At 41.1% G+C, this 15,709-nt stretch overlaps 1 protein-coding gene across 5 annotated transcripts in view; it reads right to left on the reverse strand.

The window, feature by feature from the left end:
- Positions 1-15,709, reverse strand: part of LOC126259326 (condensin-2 complex subunit G2-like) — a 306,542-nt gene that overhangs the window by 261,933 nt on the left and 28,900 nt on the right. For all 5 annotated transcript variants that reach the window (XM_049956017.1, XM_049956015.1, XM_049956013.1 and 2 more), the window contains exon 4: positions 12,351-12,500. In XM_049956017.1, coding sequence (XP_049811974.1) covers positions 12,351-12,500 — 150 coding nt within the window. The remainder of the gene's footprint in view (positions 1-12,350; positions 12,501-15,709) is intronic.

A 15,709-nucleotide genomic window follows, 5' to 3' on the forward strand; every position in this document is an offset into this window, starting at 1 on the left:
CCTCCTATTCCATAATCTTGTACAACAGACAATAACTTCCTCCTAGGAACCCGGTCATATGCCTTTTCTAGATCTATAAAGCATAGATACAATTCCCTGTTCCACTCATAACACTTCTCCATTATTTGCCGTAAGCTAAAGATCTGGTCCTGACAACCTCTAAGAGGCCTAAACCCACACTGATTTTCATCCAATTGGTCCTCAACTAATACTCGCACTTTCCTTTCAACAATACCTGAGAAGATTTTACCCACAACGCTGATTAGAGAGATACCTCTGTAGTTGTTACAATCTTTTCTGTTTCCATGTTTAAAGATTGGTGTGATTACTGCTTTTGTCCAGTCTGATGGAACCTGTCCAACTCCCAGGCCATTTCAATTATCCTGTGTAGCCATTTAAGACCTGACATTCCACTGCATTTGATGAGTTCCGACTTAATTTCATCCACCCCAGCCACTTTATTGCACTGCAATCTATTGACCATTTTTTCCACTTCCTCAAATGTGATCCTATTTCCATCATCATTCCTATCCCATTCTACCTCGAAATCTGAAACATTACTGATCGCATTTTCACCTACATTGAGCAACTCTTCAAAATATTCCCTCCATCTGCACAAGGCATCCACAGGATTCACCAGCAGTTTTCCTGACCTGTCCAAAATACTTGTCATTTCCTTCTTACCTCCCTTTCGAAGACTGCTAATTACACTCCAGAATGGTTTTCCAGCAGCTTGACCCATAGTCTCCAACCTGTTTCCAAAGTCTTCCCACGATTTCTTCTTGGATGCTGCAATTATCTGTTTGGCTTTGTTTCTTTCTTCAACATAACTTTCTCTGTCTCTGGGTTCTGGTATGTAGCCATTTTTGATACGCCTTCTTTTTCCTTTTACAGGCTGCCTTGACTGTATCATTCCACCAAGCTGTTTGCTTCATCCTACTTTTACACACTACTGTTCCAAGACATTCTTTAGCCACTTCTAGTACTGTGTCCCTGTACCTTGTCCATTTCTTTTCCAATGACTGTAATTGACTACATTCAACTAACTGGTACCTTTCTGAGATCGCTGTTATGTACTTGTGCCTGATTTCCTTATCCTGAAGTTTCTCCACTCTTATCCTCCTACATATGGACCTGACCTCCTGCACTTTCGGCCTCACAATCCCAATTTCACTGCAGATTAAATAATGATCAGTGTCATCAAAGAATCCCCTGAATACACGTGTGTCCCTCACAGCCTTCCTGAATTCCTGATCTGTTATTATATAGTCAATGACAGATCTGGTTCCCCTGCCTTCCCAAGTATACCGGTGAATGTTCTTATGTTTAAAAAAGGAGTTTGTGATTACTAAGCCCATACTGGCACAGAAATCCAAGAGTTGTTTCCCGTTCCTGTTGGCCTCCATATCCTCTCCAAATTTACCCATAACCTTTTCATACCCTTCTGTTCGATTTCCAATCCTGGCGTTAAAATCACCCATGAGCAGAACACTGTCCTTGTCCTTTACTCTAACAACTACATCACTGAGTGCCTCATAAAAACTATCCATCTTATCTTGATCTGTCCCTTCACAATGCGAATATACTGACACAATCCTAATTTTCTTGCTAGACACTGTCAAATCTATCCACATCAGTCGTTCGTTTACATACCTTATTGCAACTACGCTGGGTTCCATTTCTTTCCTGATGTAAAGCCCTACACCCCATTGTGCTATTCCTGCTTTGACTCCTGACAGGTAGACCTTGTATTCTCCCACTTCCTCTTCTTTCTCACCCCTTACCCGAATGTCACTAACAGCTAAAACGTCCAGCCCCATCTTACTTGCAGCCTCTGCCAGCTCTACCTTCTTCCCAGAGTAGCCCCCATTGATATTAATAGCTCCCCATCTCATTACCATTTGTTTGCCAAGTCATATCTTAGGAGTCCCTGGTTTGTCAGTTAGAGGTGGGACTCCGTCACCTCCAAAGGTCCGAGGCATTTTGCTCTGATTGTTGCCAGCATCATATTTAAAGTACCAGGGAAGCAGGTTGCTAGCCTTACTTGCCCCGAGTCCCATTGGGTTTTACCCCTAACGGCTGAGGGACTAACCGGTGGATGTGGTAGTCTTTGCCGTATGAGCACAAAGGAGACCACGACTCAGAATATGTCCGAGATGCCCAACCTTATTCCAAAGTAACTGGTATCCCGACTGTCGGGACCACTTACTTGGCCACTCATACGTTGCCCGTGGTTCATGAACTAGGACATGACTACAGGAACCCACACCATGAACCACAACAGCAACTGTTTCCACAGAAAAATTTATTCAAGATTTAGGAGTATCATACCATGCAGCATCACTATCAAAAATAAATTCAGCCTGTACAATAAAAACATGTAGGAATTTCAGTCAAGAAAATGTGGAGCTAGTTATTAAAAAATTAAGTCTCACCATGCGGTCAGTCAGCAAACACACGTCAACAAATGACAACTACAAAAAATTTTCAGCTGAATTCATGAGTATATTCAATGAATGCTTCCCTCTTGTAACAGTACAGACTGAGTGTCCTTAAAGTAGATCAAGGGTAATGAATGGAATTATAATGTCTATTGTTAAGAGGGGGAAACTGCGTATGGAGGTGAATAAGCACATAAAAAAAGTAGTTGAACTACACTCATGCTCATAAATTAAGGATAATGCTGATACATGGTGAAACAACACTCTGGTGGGCAGTTTGTGGGTTTAAATCACCTCGAGGTACGACCATGCGGTGCATTTGACCTGCGGTCATCGCACGGTGGGCCTGGCAGCAGTCCAGATATACAGAGGTGTGTTGGTGCACGTCAAGAGTATGGGGCAGCGAGTAAGTGTGCAGATGTTTTCAGACGTGCTAATGGTGACTGTGTGTTGAAAATGGCTCAAAGAGCACATATTGATGACGTTATGAGGGGGTAGAATACTAGAGCAACTGGAGGCTGGTAAAACACAGCAGGTCGCAGCACGTGCCACAAAGTGTGATCTCAAGATTATGGCAACGATTTAAGCAGACAGGAAACGTGTCCAGGCGCTACAGTATGGGACGTCCACAGTGTACAACACCACAAGAAGACCGATATCTCACCATCAGTGCCCGCAGACAGCCACAGAGTACTGCAGGACCTTACTGCAGCCACTGGAACAGTTGTCTCCAGACACACAGTCTACAGACGAATGAACAGACAAGGTTTATTTGCCTGGAGACCTGCAAAGTGCATTCCACTGACCCCTGGTCACAGGAGAGTCCACAAAACCTGATGTTAAGAACACAGTACAAGGTCATTGGAATAGTGGTCCCAGGTTATGTTCACAAACGAGTCCAGGTATAGTCTGAACAGTGATTCTCGCAGGGTTTTCATCTGGCATGAACCAGGAACCAGATACCAGGGTCCCACCTTCCTCCTGACGGATGATAACGCACGGACCCACCGAGCTGCCATTGTGGAGGAGTACCTTGAAACAGAACATATAACGCAAATGGAGAGGTATTGATGTCAATTGGTGAGGCCTGCCACGAAGTCGGAGTTCCAAAACATTCCAAAGGTGTTCTATAGGATTCAGGTCAGGACTCTGTGCATGCCAGTCCATTACAGGGATGTTATTGTCATGTAACCTCTCCACCACAGGCTGTGCATTATGAACAGATGCTTGATCATGTTGAAAAATGCAATTGCCACCCCGAAATTGCTCTTCAATAGTGGGAAGCAAGAAGGTGCTTAAAACGTCAATGTAGGCCTGTGCTGTGAAAGTGCCACACAAAACAACAAGGGGTGTAAGTCCCCTCCATGAAAAATACACCATAACATCACCACCTCCGAATTTTACTGTTGGCATTACACACGCTGGCAGATGACATTCACCGGGAATTCGCCATACCCACACCCTGCCATCGGATCTCCACATTGTGTACCATGATTTGTCACTCCACACAACATTTTTCCACTGTACAGTTGTCCAATGTTTACACTCCTTACATCAAGTGAGGCATCGTTTGGCATTTAACAGCATGATGTGTGGCTTATGAGCAGCCGCTCAACCATGAAATCCACATTTCCTCACCTCCTGCCTAACTGTCATAGTACCTGCAGTGGATTCCGATGGAATTTGGAATTCCTGTGTGATGGTATGGATAGATGTCTGCCTATTACACATTACGACTCTCTTCACCTGGCGGCAGTCGCTGTCAGTCAACAGACGAGGTCAGCCTGTATGCTTTTGTGCTGTAGGTGTCCCTTCACGTTTCCACTTCACTATCACATCAGAAACAGTGGACCTAGGGATGTTTAGGAGTGTGGAAATCTCGCATACAGATGTATAACACAAGTGACACCCAATCACCTGAGCATGTTTGAAGTACATGAGTCCCCGCCCCACTCTCCTCTCATGATGTATAATGACTACTGAGGTCGCTGATATGGAGTATCTGGCAGTCGGTGGCAGCACAATGCACCTAATGCGAAAAACGTATTTTTTTGGGGTGTCCAGATACTTTTGATCACATAGTGTATGGTGGTTGTTTATGACTGCATGATTCGCGATGCACAAGGACGTGAATGGATGTGTCGCAGGCGACCATCCTCTGGTTATGTTGTTGTTGTGGTCTTCAGTCCTGAGACTGGTTTGATGCAGCTCTCCATGCTACTCTATCCTGTGCAAGCTTCTTCATCTCCCAGTACCTACTGCAACCTACATCCTTCTGAATCTGCTTAGTGTATTCATCTCTTGGTCTCCCTCTACGATTTTTACCCTCCACGCTGCCCTCCAATGCTAAATTTGTGATCCCTTGATGCCTCAAAACATGTCCTACCAACCGATCCCTTCTTTTAGTCAAGTTGTGCCACAAACTTCTCTTCTCCCCAATCCTATTCAATACCTCCTCATTAGTTACGTGATCTACCCACCTTATCTTCAGCATTCTTCTGTAGCACCACATTTCGAAAGCTTCTATTCTCTTCTTGTCCAAACTAGTTATCGTCCATGTCTCACTTCCATACATGGCTACACTCCATACAAATACTTTCAGAAACGACTTCCTGACACCTAAATCTATACTCGATGTTAACAAATTTCTCTTCTTGAGAAACGCTTTCCTTGCCATTGCCAGTCTACATTTTATATCCTCTCTACTTCGACCATCATCGGTTATTTTACTCCCTAAATAGCAAAACTCCTTTACTACTTTAAGTGTCTCATTTCCTAATCTAATTCCCTCAGCATCACCCGACTTAATTTGACTACATTCCATTATCCTCGTTTTGCTTTTGTTGATGTTCATCTTATATCCTCCTTTCAAGACATTGTCCATTCCGTTCAACTGCTCTTCCAAGTCCTTTGCTGTCTCTGACAGAATTACAATGTCATCGGCGAACCTCAAAGTTTTTACTTCTTCTCCATGAATTTTAATACCTACTCCGAACTTTTCTTTTGTTTCCTTTACTGCTTGCTCAATATACAGATTGAATAACATCGGGGAGAGGCTACAACCCTGTCTCACTCCTTTCCCAATCACTGCTTCCCTTTCATGCCCCTCGACTCTTATAACTGCCATCTGGTTTCTGTACAAATTGTAAATAGCCTTTCGCTCCCTGTATTTTACCCCTGCCACCTTCAGAATTTGAAAGAGAGTATTCCAGTCAACATTGTCAAAAGCTTTCTCTAAGTCTACAAATGCTAGAAACGTAGGTTTGCCTTTTCTTAATCTTTCTTCCAAGATAAGTCGTAAGGTCAGTATTGCCTCACGTGTTCCAACATTTCTACGGAATCCAAACTGATCTTCCCCGAGGTCGGCTTCTACCTGTTTTTCCATTCGTCTGTAAAGAATTCGCGTAAGTATTTTGCAGCTGTGACTTATTAAACTGATAGTTCGGTAATTTTCACATCTGTCAACACCTGCTTTCTTTGGGATTGGAATTATTATATTCTTCTTGAAGTCTGAGGGTATTTCACCTGTCTCATACATCGTGCTCACTAGATGGTAGAGTTTTGTCATGACTGGCTCTCCCGAGGCCATCAGTAGTTCTAGTGGAATGTTGTCTACTCCCGGGGCCTTGTTTCGACTCAGGTCTTTCAGTGCTCTGTCAAACTCTTCACGCAGTATCTTATCTCCCATTCCGTCTTCATCTACATCCTCTTCCATTTCCATAATATTGTCCTCGAGTACATCTCCCTTGTATAAACCCTCTATATACTCCTTCCACCTTTCTGCCTTCCCTTCTTTGCTTAGAACTGGGTTTCCATCTGAGCTCTTGATATTCATACAAGTGGTTCTCTTCTCTCCAAAGGTCTCTTTAATTTTCCTGTAGGCAGTATCTATCTTACCCCTAGTGAGACAAGCCTCTACATCCTTACATTTGTCCTCTAGCCATCCCTGCTTAGCCATTTTGCACTTCCTGTCGATTTCATTTTTGAGACGTTTGTATTCCTTTTTGCCTGCTTCATTTACTGCATTTTTATATTTTCTCCTTTCATCAATTAAATTCAATATTTCTTCTGTTACCCAAGGATTTCTATTAGCCCTCGTCTTTTTACCTACTTGATCATCTGCTGCCTTCACCACTTCATCCCTCAGAGCTACCCATTCTTCTTCTACTGTATTTCTTTCCCCCATTCCTGTCAATTGTCCCCTTATGCTCTCCCTGAAACTCTCTACAACCTCTGGTTCTTTTAGTTTATCCAGGTCCCATCTCCTTAAATTACCACATTTTTGCAGTTTCTTCAGTTTCAATCTGCAGTTCATAACCAATAGATTGTGGTCAGAATCCACATCTGCCCCAGGAAATGTCTTACAATTTAAAACCTGGTTCCTAAATCTCTGTCTTACCATTATATAATCTATCTGAAACCTGTCAGTATCTCCTGGCTTCTTCCATGTATACAGCCTCCTTTCATGATTCTTGAACCAAGTGTTAGCTATGATTAAGTTATGCTCTGTGCAAAATTCTACAAGGCGGCTTCCTCTTTCATTCCTTCCCCCCAATCCATATTCACCTACTATGTTTCCTTCTCTCCCTTTTCCTACTGACGAATTCCAGTCACCCATGACTATTAAATTTTCGTCTCCTTTCACTACCTGAATAATTTCTTTTATCTCGTCATACATTTCATCTATTTCTTCATCATCTGCAGAGCTAGTTGGCATATAAACTTGTACTACTGTAGTAGGCATGGGCTTTGTGTCTATCTTGGCCACAATAATGCGTTCACTATGCTGTTTGTAGTAGCTAACCCGCACTCCTATTTTTTTATTCATTATTAAACCTACTCCTGCATTACCCCTATTTGATTTTGTATTTATAACCCTGTAATCACCTGACCAAAAGTCTTGTTCCTCCTGCCACCGAACTTCACTAATTCCCACTATATCTAACTTTAACCTATCCATTTCCCTTTTCAAATTTTCTAACCTACCTGCCCGATTAAGTGATCTGACATTCCACGCTCCGATCCGTAGAACGCCAGACCCAAATAATTCAAGAACGAAATGATATCGATCCACTCTAAATTTTAAATAAAATTTTGATAACTTATCTACATTTCACTCACTGCTACGTTGAGCTAAAATTAATAATATGTAAAGTTTATGCAATGTGTTTTTATCTCTGTGCTCTGTGACCTCTTTAAAATTTCGTGCAATGTTGTACTCAATTTGATGCGGCAGAACTAATATGACGGATAACGAAAAGAAGTTCAGTATCGGGTCAAGATATCGGACTCTAAGATGTACAATTTTTTTTTTCACCTACTACCTTTCAAAAAATTGGATGATAAGTATTTCATATTGGCTGGAACGCTGTCTCTCAGCACAGCCATAACAAAAGCCACCTACACACAGAATGCAAAGTGCACAGCCACAGAAGCTTGAGGGTTAACAGAAAACTAAAGGCCTGTCTCATTGTTAACCATTTTCTCAAAAATATTTGAAAGAGCTGCATGCAATCAGATAGAAAATTATAATTCATACCAAAAGGATTATTTTATGGAGTCAATTGGTCACAAAAGTTAGCAGAGGTCTCAATAATAGAATGTCTGTGTCAAGCATCTTTTGTGACCTTACCAAAGCTTTCGATATTGTAAATCGTGACCTGCTTCTCTAAAAACTGAAATGCAATGGTTCTCAAGGAAAAACTCTTAGTTGGCTGTCACTGCAGTTGGCAAATGGAAACAAAGATTACTTGTTAATTACAGTGGCAATAAATTCCTCTCTGGCTCAAAACATACAATTAGGCATTCCACAAGGTTCAATATTGTGGCCACTACTTTTTGTGTTACATCAATGATATGCCTTGCCAGATTCACTTCAATAGCATCCTCTATGGAGATAAATCAACAGCTATTGTCTACTGTAAAAGCAAGGAAGACTTAATTCACTACACTGAGCATACATTTGAGGAACAAGAGATGTGGGTCAAAAATAATAATTGGAAACAAAACTTAGCAAACACAAAATTGTTCATTTCCCTGCAAAACAGTCAGCACAATGTATAAGTGAAATAAGCTGTATGGAAAAAAGATTAGGCACCACAAACTGTGTGAAATTCCTTGGTGTACTAGTAAATAAAATTATGTTGTAGAGTTATCATGTGGACAACTCAATGAGTCAGCTTAACACTCAAGTACATGCACGTCATGAACAACCTTATATTGAGCTTATTAGTCTGTGTGTAGTGTCACAATTGTCAATTCACCTACGTCACAATCCAATGTAACAATAAAAATTTGATTTGATTTGATTTGATTTATTGGTTAGTAAGTCCCATAATCAATATGGAAGATGCACAAGCATTTTAGTTGGAACCATCTGCTGCATGTGCACTTCCTGATATACTCTTGCCCTGGTATAATGAAAATATTATGAAAATGATAAGACTGCTACTCACCGTATAGAAGAGATGATGAGCTGCAGATGGGTACAACAAAAAAAAATGCTGAACACCTGAACTTTTGGCAAAAAAGCTTTTTTCTAAAGTAGACGGCACACACACACATTCACACAAGCACAGCTTGTACACACATAACCACTATCTCTGACGTCAATGGCCAGAGAAACTTCTCATGTGTGTGTGAGCTGTGCTTGCCAGTGGCCAGAGACAGATCTCACATATGTGTGAATTGTGCTTGCATTAATGTATGTGTGTTGTCTACTTTGGAAGAAGACCTTTTGGCCAAAAGCTTACGTGTTTAGCAGTCTTTTGTTGTGTCTGTCTGCAATTCAGCACCTCCTGTATACAGTGATGGGCAATCTTTCTTTTTCATAATATTATAACTATTCCACCCTGGATTTTTCCAGCCTTTCATCATGCCCTGGTATGCTACCCTTTCCTCTTTTACACAGCTCAAACATTTAAATACTTAAAAATCGTAATTACACATAAGCTAATATATCAACAAAAATAATCGGTTTTTGAAAATATAATGCAACTGTATAGACAAAAATCTACTCACCACACAGCAGCAGGGCAAAAAATATATAAAGGTTATGTAAATGCACACATTTTCAAATCCAGTGGATCCTTCTTCTGGCAGACGAGTTGACGGGGAAGGAAGGGTGATGAAGGAAAAAGACTGGTAAGAATCACAGAGAAGTCAACCAGGATCCTGATAAGGGGAGACTTACTAGACAGGACATGAAGGAAAGACTGTTAGCTGGGGACTACACGGGATGAGATTTGAAAACCTAAGAGCTTAAATGTGGAAGATAGGGTAATAAGCAAGACAGAGATTACTGACACGTCAAGCCTGAGTTGTTAAAAAGTGGAAAGCTAAGTACATCATATGTGGCACATATGTGTGGTGGGGAGTGGGGAAAAATAGACATGTCAGAAAATAAAAGATATAGAAAACTAACAAGGAGCAAAGAAAGCAATAGCTACTGAAAGGAAGGGTTGAGGCAGAAGAAATTAGTATAAATTAAGATCATGTAGGCAGAGAGAAAAAAACATGTTGTAATGTCAGTTCTCACCCGTGGAGTTCTGAGAAACTGGAGTCAGGGGGAGAATCCAGAGAGGACATGTGATGAAATGGGCATCCATGTCATGACTGTCATATTGTAGGACATACTCTGCAACAGGATATTGGGTGCTGCCAGTATACTTCCTCCAGCTGTCCATTCACCTAAACTGATAACTTGGTTGTAGTTACACCAATGTAAAAGGCCCATCAGAGTTTACATAACAGCCAGTACATAAAATGTAGGTGGCTCTCCTGTTGCTAAGTGCATGGCTGGTATAAGTGGCAGCAGGAAGGTGTGTAGAGCAAGTCTTAGAGTGGGGATGGTCACAGAGGCAGGGCCACAGAGGAAATGGGTGCAGAAGTAGCACAGGGTCCTACCACAATACTGTGGAGCTTGGGAGGGGGAAAGCTACTTTACTTGTGGTGAGCACAATGTCAGACAGAATGGACCTCATTTCAGGTCATGATTTTAGAAAGTCACAGCATTGTCAAAGCAGCTGATTAATACATTCAAGACCTGGATAATACTGAGTGACAAGGGGGTGCACTCTTAAGCTGTTATTTGGATGGATTGGCAGTACTCATATTAGATGTGATAACCCGGAAATCTGCTTTTGAACTTGGCTTGTAGGGTCATTACAGCAGTGAAGGCTGAGGTGAGAATGGCGGTGCATTGCTGAGGATGAGGTCAACATCAAGGGAAGTGGCAGGGGATTCAGAGTAAGACCATGCGAAATTTAATTGAGAGGAAGTAATTATAGATTGCAAAAATGTTAACAAGTCAATTTCACCACGAGTCCATATGGCACGCAAAGATGTCATCAATGTATCTAAACCAAACCAGGGCTGAAGACATGGATCCCAGGAAAGCCTCCTCCAAGCAACCTATCAAAAGGTTGGCCTTGGAAGGAGTCATCCCTGTTCCTGTGGCTGTGCCCCTGATCTGTTTGCACATCAGACCCTCAAAAACAAAACATTTGTTGGTAAAGTATAAAGCTGTTTAAGGTGAGAAGGAAGCATGTCGTAGGTTTGGAATCAGGTGGGCACTGGTTGAGGTAATGTTCAGCAGCAGACAGACTGTGTATACTGGAGATTTTGCTATATAGAAGAAGGTGGCTTCAAGCAAGGTGTGCAATGGGAGTGGGACTGGCATAGATTTCTGATGATCCAGGAAATGGTTGGTGTCTTTAGTATAGGAGGGAAGTCTTTGTACTATAGGTTCCAGGCATCTTTACTGTATGGACCCACTGTGAGACTGACATGTTGCACCCTACTACCAAACCCATTCCTGCCCCGTAACCGGCAAAATAAATATTATCAAAGGGAGAGCTACCCACACTATTGGTCTTATACATTGGTATGACTACCACCAATTTATCAGTTAAGAGTGAATGGGCATGGAGGTGTATACCAGTAACACACATTATCCTGTTGCAGAGCACGGTCTACAACATGACAACCAGGTTGCCTGGTTCATCACATGTGCCACATGGATTCTTCCCCAGATATCAGTTTCTCAGAACTGTAGATGGAAACTGGTGCTACAACATGTCCTTGGTTCTCACCACCCACCTCAAATTAATTTATATAAATTTCTTCAGTCTCCGCATTTCTTCTCATTAACTATTCCTTCCTTCATTCCCTTTTAGTTTTCTACATGTTCTATTTTCTGACCCATCTATTTTCCCCTGCCCTCTACCTCTGTCACAAACAATGCACTTAGCTTTCCGCTCTATTAACTGCTGAATAACATTTTGTCAGCAATCACTGTCTTACTTATTGCTCTAACTTCCACATTTAAGCTCTCGGGTTTTCATGTCTCATACGGTACAGCCCCAACAATCAGTCTTCTCTTCTCATCCCGTATGGTGAGTCTCACACATCCCAGGGTTCTGGGTGACTTTTCCGACCCCTCTTCATTTCCTAAACTCACCAGTAATTTTCCTTCATCCTTCTTCCTCCCTTTCAATCTATCTGCCACAAGAAGGAGCCACTGGCTACAAAAGCTCGTACATTTACTTAACCTTTATATGTGTTTTCTCCTGCTGCCTACTGATGAGTAGATTTTTTATCCACCCAATTACATTAAAATTACACACAAGCTTCCTATTCAATAAGTAGAACTAATGTTGCAGACCAATGCAAGTTTCTGATTTCCTTATGGGCCAAAACAAAGGGAACACATCTAAAAATGATCACAGGTGCCTTACTTGCCACTTCTAGTTCACTATTCACAGTTCTTCTGTCAACAAACAAATTCACTCCTGCAGTATAAATTTTGAGAGCATGCTTTAACTATCGTAGCTGAACATGATACAAAACAACAGGAATCAGTTTCAACTGAAATCACTGGTTATCACAATAAAGAAACAAATGCTCTACCTTATCATCCAGACAGTCATTTTTTAATAATCCTACAAGGACAATAAAAATCTGGCTTGAAAAATTTTCCACATTGGGTTCTCGTTCTTCCAATAGTTGATGTAGAAGGAAAAAAACTACGTCCAAGAATTCAACAGATGTCTCTCGATCCTAAAAAAAAAGAAGGAAAACATGAAATGATTAAAAAACTAGGCACCAACCTTTCAATACACCAAAGAGATACAGAACAAAACTATATGCAAAATAGAGAGTGGTCAAAAAAAGTGCTGTATACTGTGAAAAATGCTAGTCCTTATCGAAACAAGAAAAATAGGTTCAATAAACATGGGTATGGAAACGCATACGTTCCGAGATAAATACATGTTCATAGGAAGGGATACACAATGCTTGGTTGCAGATATTAGCACTGTTGTTGCATTGGCGTTCTGTGTAATGTGTCAGCAGGGTCTTACTCACAGTACTCTACCTACCATTAGGTGCTCTGCAGACAGTTGTGTGGTTTGAGTCGTTTTGTAGGTTCCATTAGTTTTTGTCGTGTTTGTATCTCTTATGGCATAGTACTGTCAATCGTTGGTGCGTATCATGGAGTTTTATCTTCTTCCAAATGTGGATTCACTTATGTGTTTAGTGTTATTGCACTGTTTGTACACACAAATTCTCCCTTCCATCACATGGTAGCAATGGAAGCCTACTACTCAATAAGTGAAAAGGCCGATTTGATATTCTGCTATGGTTTAGCAAATGTATGTACCAAGCGAGCCCGTGTGCTTTACATTGAAAAATATCCATAGCGCAGAGTGCCCTCTGATAAGCTGTTCGGCAGACTTTTCCAGCGTATGAGAGCTATAGGCACCGTTGCATCTCAGAGGGCTGACAGTGGACAGCCCCACACATTCTGCACACCTGACCTGGTGTGCTGCAGTCAGTGGAAGAAACCCCAGGGACCAGTGTGTGACAATTAGCAGCAGCAGCAGCAGCAGCAGAAGGTGTGTCTCACTCTCTTATCTAGGAAGGGGGAGGGTGGGGGGGGTGGGGGGGGAACACTTCACGAACAAATGCTGTACCCATATCATCTAAGGCCACAGAATCATCACGGCAGACAGTGGTTCTCTCAATGGCTGTTGCAGAAGTGTGCGCAGCTCCATTGTTCACACCCAAGATTCTTTTTACTGATGAGGCAGGTTTCACAAGATAGTGTTGTGAATTTCCATAACCAGCACATACAGGCAAGTGTAAATCCCCAAGAAATTCAGGAAAGAGGGCATCAACACATTCTTAATCAAAATATCGAAACATGTACTTGACAACAGATTAATGGGGCCATACATGCTACTACAAAGTTTAACTGGGGCACATTATCTGGACTTTCTCACTAATGTATCACCTACCTTGCTGGAGGCTGTGCCACTGCAGCAACAAATACAAATGTGGTTCATGCATGATGGCGCACCAGTACATTTTCATAAAAATGTGCGCGAGCATCCAACATAGACATGGAGACACTTGAAGGAATTGGTCTATGCCACATCAATCAACTATGTGCGGGCGTTATAGGGTCGCATCTTCAATGCATGCCAGCAGTTACAACAACAACCGGGTATACTTCAAAGGGTGCATCATTCCTTATGACGGAGGGCAGTGGTGTACTGTCATGAATGGACACCATTCACCCGTGAACACGTGTTTATCACACAAAGTATGCATTTGCGGACCCATGTTTATTGGACTTATCTCAGAAAATATGCATTTCCAGACCAAAGTTTATTAGAGTTATTTTTCTTCTCTTGATGAGTACTACCACCTCTCCAAGTATTTGGCAATTTTTATAATTCCCTGTATATACACAGAAGGCATACCGGTATGATGACACAAGACAATTTGTGAGTAAAATACAAGTACAAGAACTTCAAACATTACAGAGATGTAAAACTTTACTCAGGATGGCCAGAATACACCAATTCATCAATCAAATAATCCTAAAGTATCTGAAATGGAAAACAATTTCACATTCATTAATAGGGGATGAGATATTTGAGCTCGACTGCAGTCCTCTTGTTCCTGATACAGAATATGCACAACATAGAATTCGTAGACTCAGATCCACCAGGTTAGCCGAGAGCGCTAATGCACTGCTTCCTGGACTCGAGTAGGCCTGGATGTGGTTTTTAGGTGGTTTTCCACATCCCACTTGGTGAATACCAGGCTGGTTCCCACGCCCCGCCTCAGTTACATGACTCACAGGCATTTGAAACATGTTCACACTATTTTGTGATTTACACTAGACGCAGACAGCTGGGGTACACTGATTCCATCCCGGGTGGTACGGGGTGGGGGCAGGAAGGGCATCTGGTCACGCCATCAAATTAACCAAAGAAGAAGAATTTATGCATACAATTAATAATGAAACAGAGAACAGAAAATAGTAAAATATTCAATCAAAACTTTAAAGAAAGGAAGAGCTAAATGAATTGAAGAAACTCCAATTGAACTGTTGAAATATGGCACAGATAAACTACATGAACATTTGAGAAACCTTAGGCGGCTTTTTACCAAGAATTTGTAAGAAAGGGAAAAAAAGATGAGTTTCAGAATTATAGAGGTGAAACTGTGCATATTATATTTAGCAGAATTTATGGAAGAATGATTAAAAAAATTTAGACAAAGAATTTAAGGAAGTGGAGGCTGAAGAAAAAGCTGGCTTCAGAGCGGGCAGATCAGCTACAGATCATACATTTTGTTTGCAGCAAATACTTGACAAGAAAAATAATCAAAAGCAGCCCCTTCACATAGTATCTGAAGACACAGAAAAAGTGTATGATAATAGACATTTATGCAGTTTGTGGAAAGCTTTAAAATCATCTAATATTAATCCTATCATAATTAAAGCAATTCAGAATCTATAATAAAACTCTACAGTAACAATAAAAACACAAAACTTTCCCTCACTTATATTTGAAATTACTGAGGGACTACATCAAGGACACAGCCTACTTAAATTATATACAGAGAAAGCACTGAAAAATTGGAATAAATCTGCTCATGACCAGATAATTCTGGGACAAGATGAAGAAGACGCTGAATACATCAATATATTAGTAGAGGAGTAAAAAATGGGGGATTCAAGTCAACACGGATAAAACAAAATAGATGGTAATAAGATCAAATCAAAATTTGATACCAGAAGAAGTGATGGGCATAATTACACATACTGAAGAGTACAGATATCTGGGAATAAAAATCACACAAGATGGTAAATAAGGTACGGAAATCAGTTCAAGAAAAAATCCTGGAAATTTCACTATTGGAATAGTAAATGGAATTTTATGTGATCAACAGATAAGAAAGGAAACAAAAGTAAA

The sequence above is a fragment of the Schistocerca nitens genome, chromosome 5 (assembly GCF_023898315.1).
Source record: "Schistocerca nitens isolate TAMUIC-IGC-003100 chromosome 5, iqSchNite1.1, whole genome shotgun sequence".
Taxonomy (NCBI): Eukaryota; Metazoa; Arthropoda; class Insecta; order Orthoptera; family Acrididae; genus Schistocerca; species Schistocerca nitens.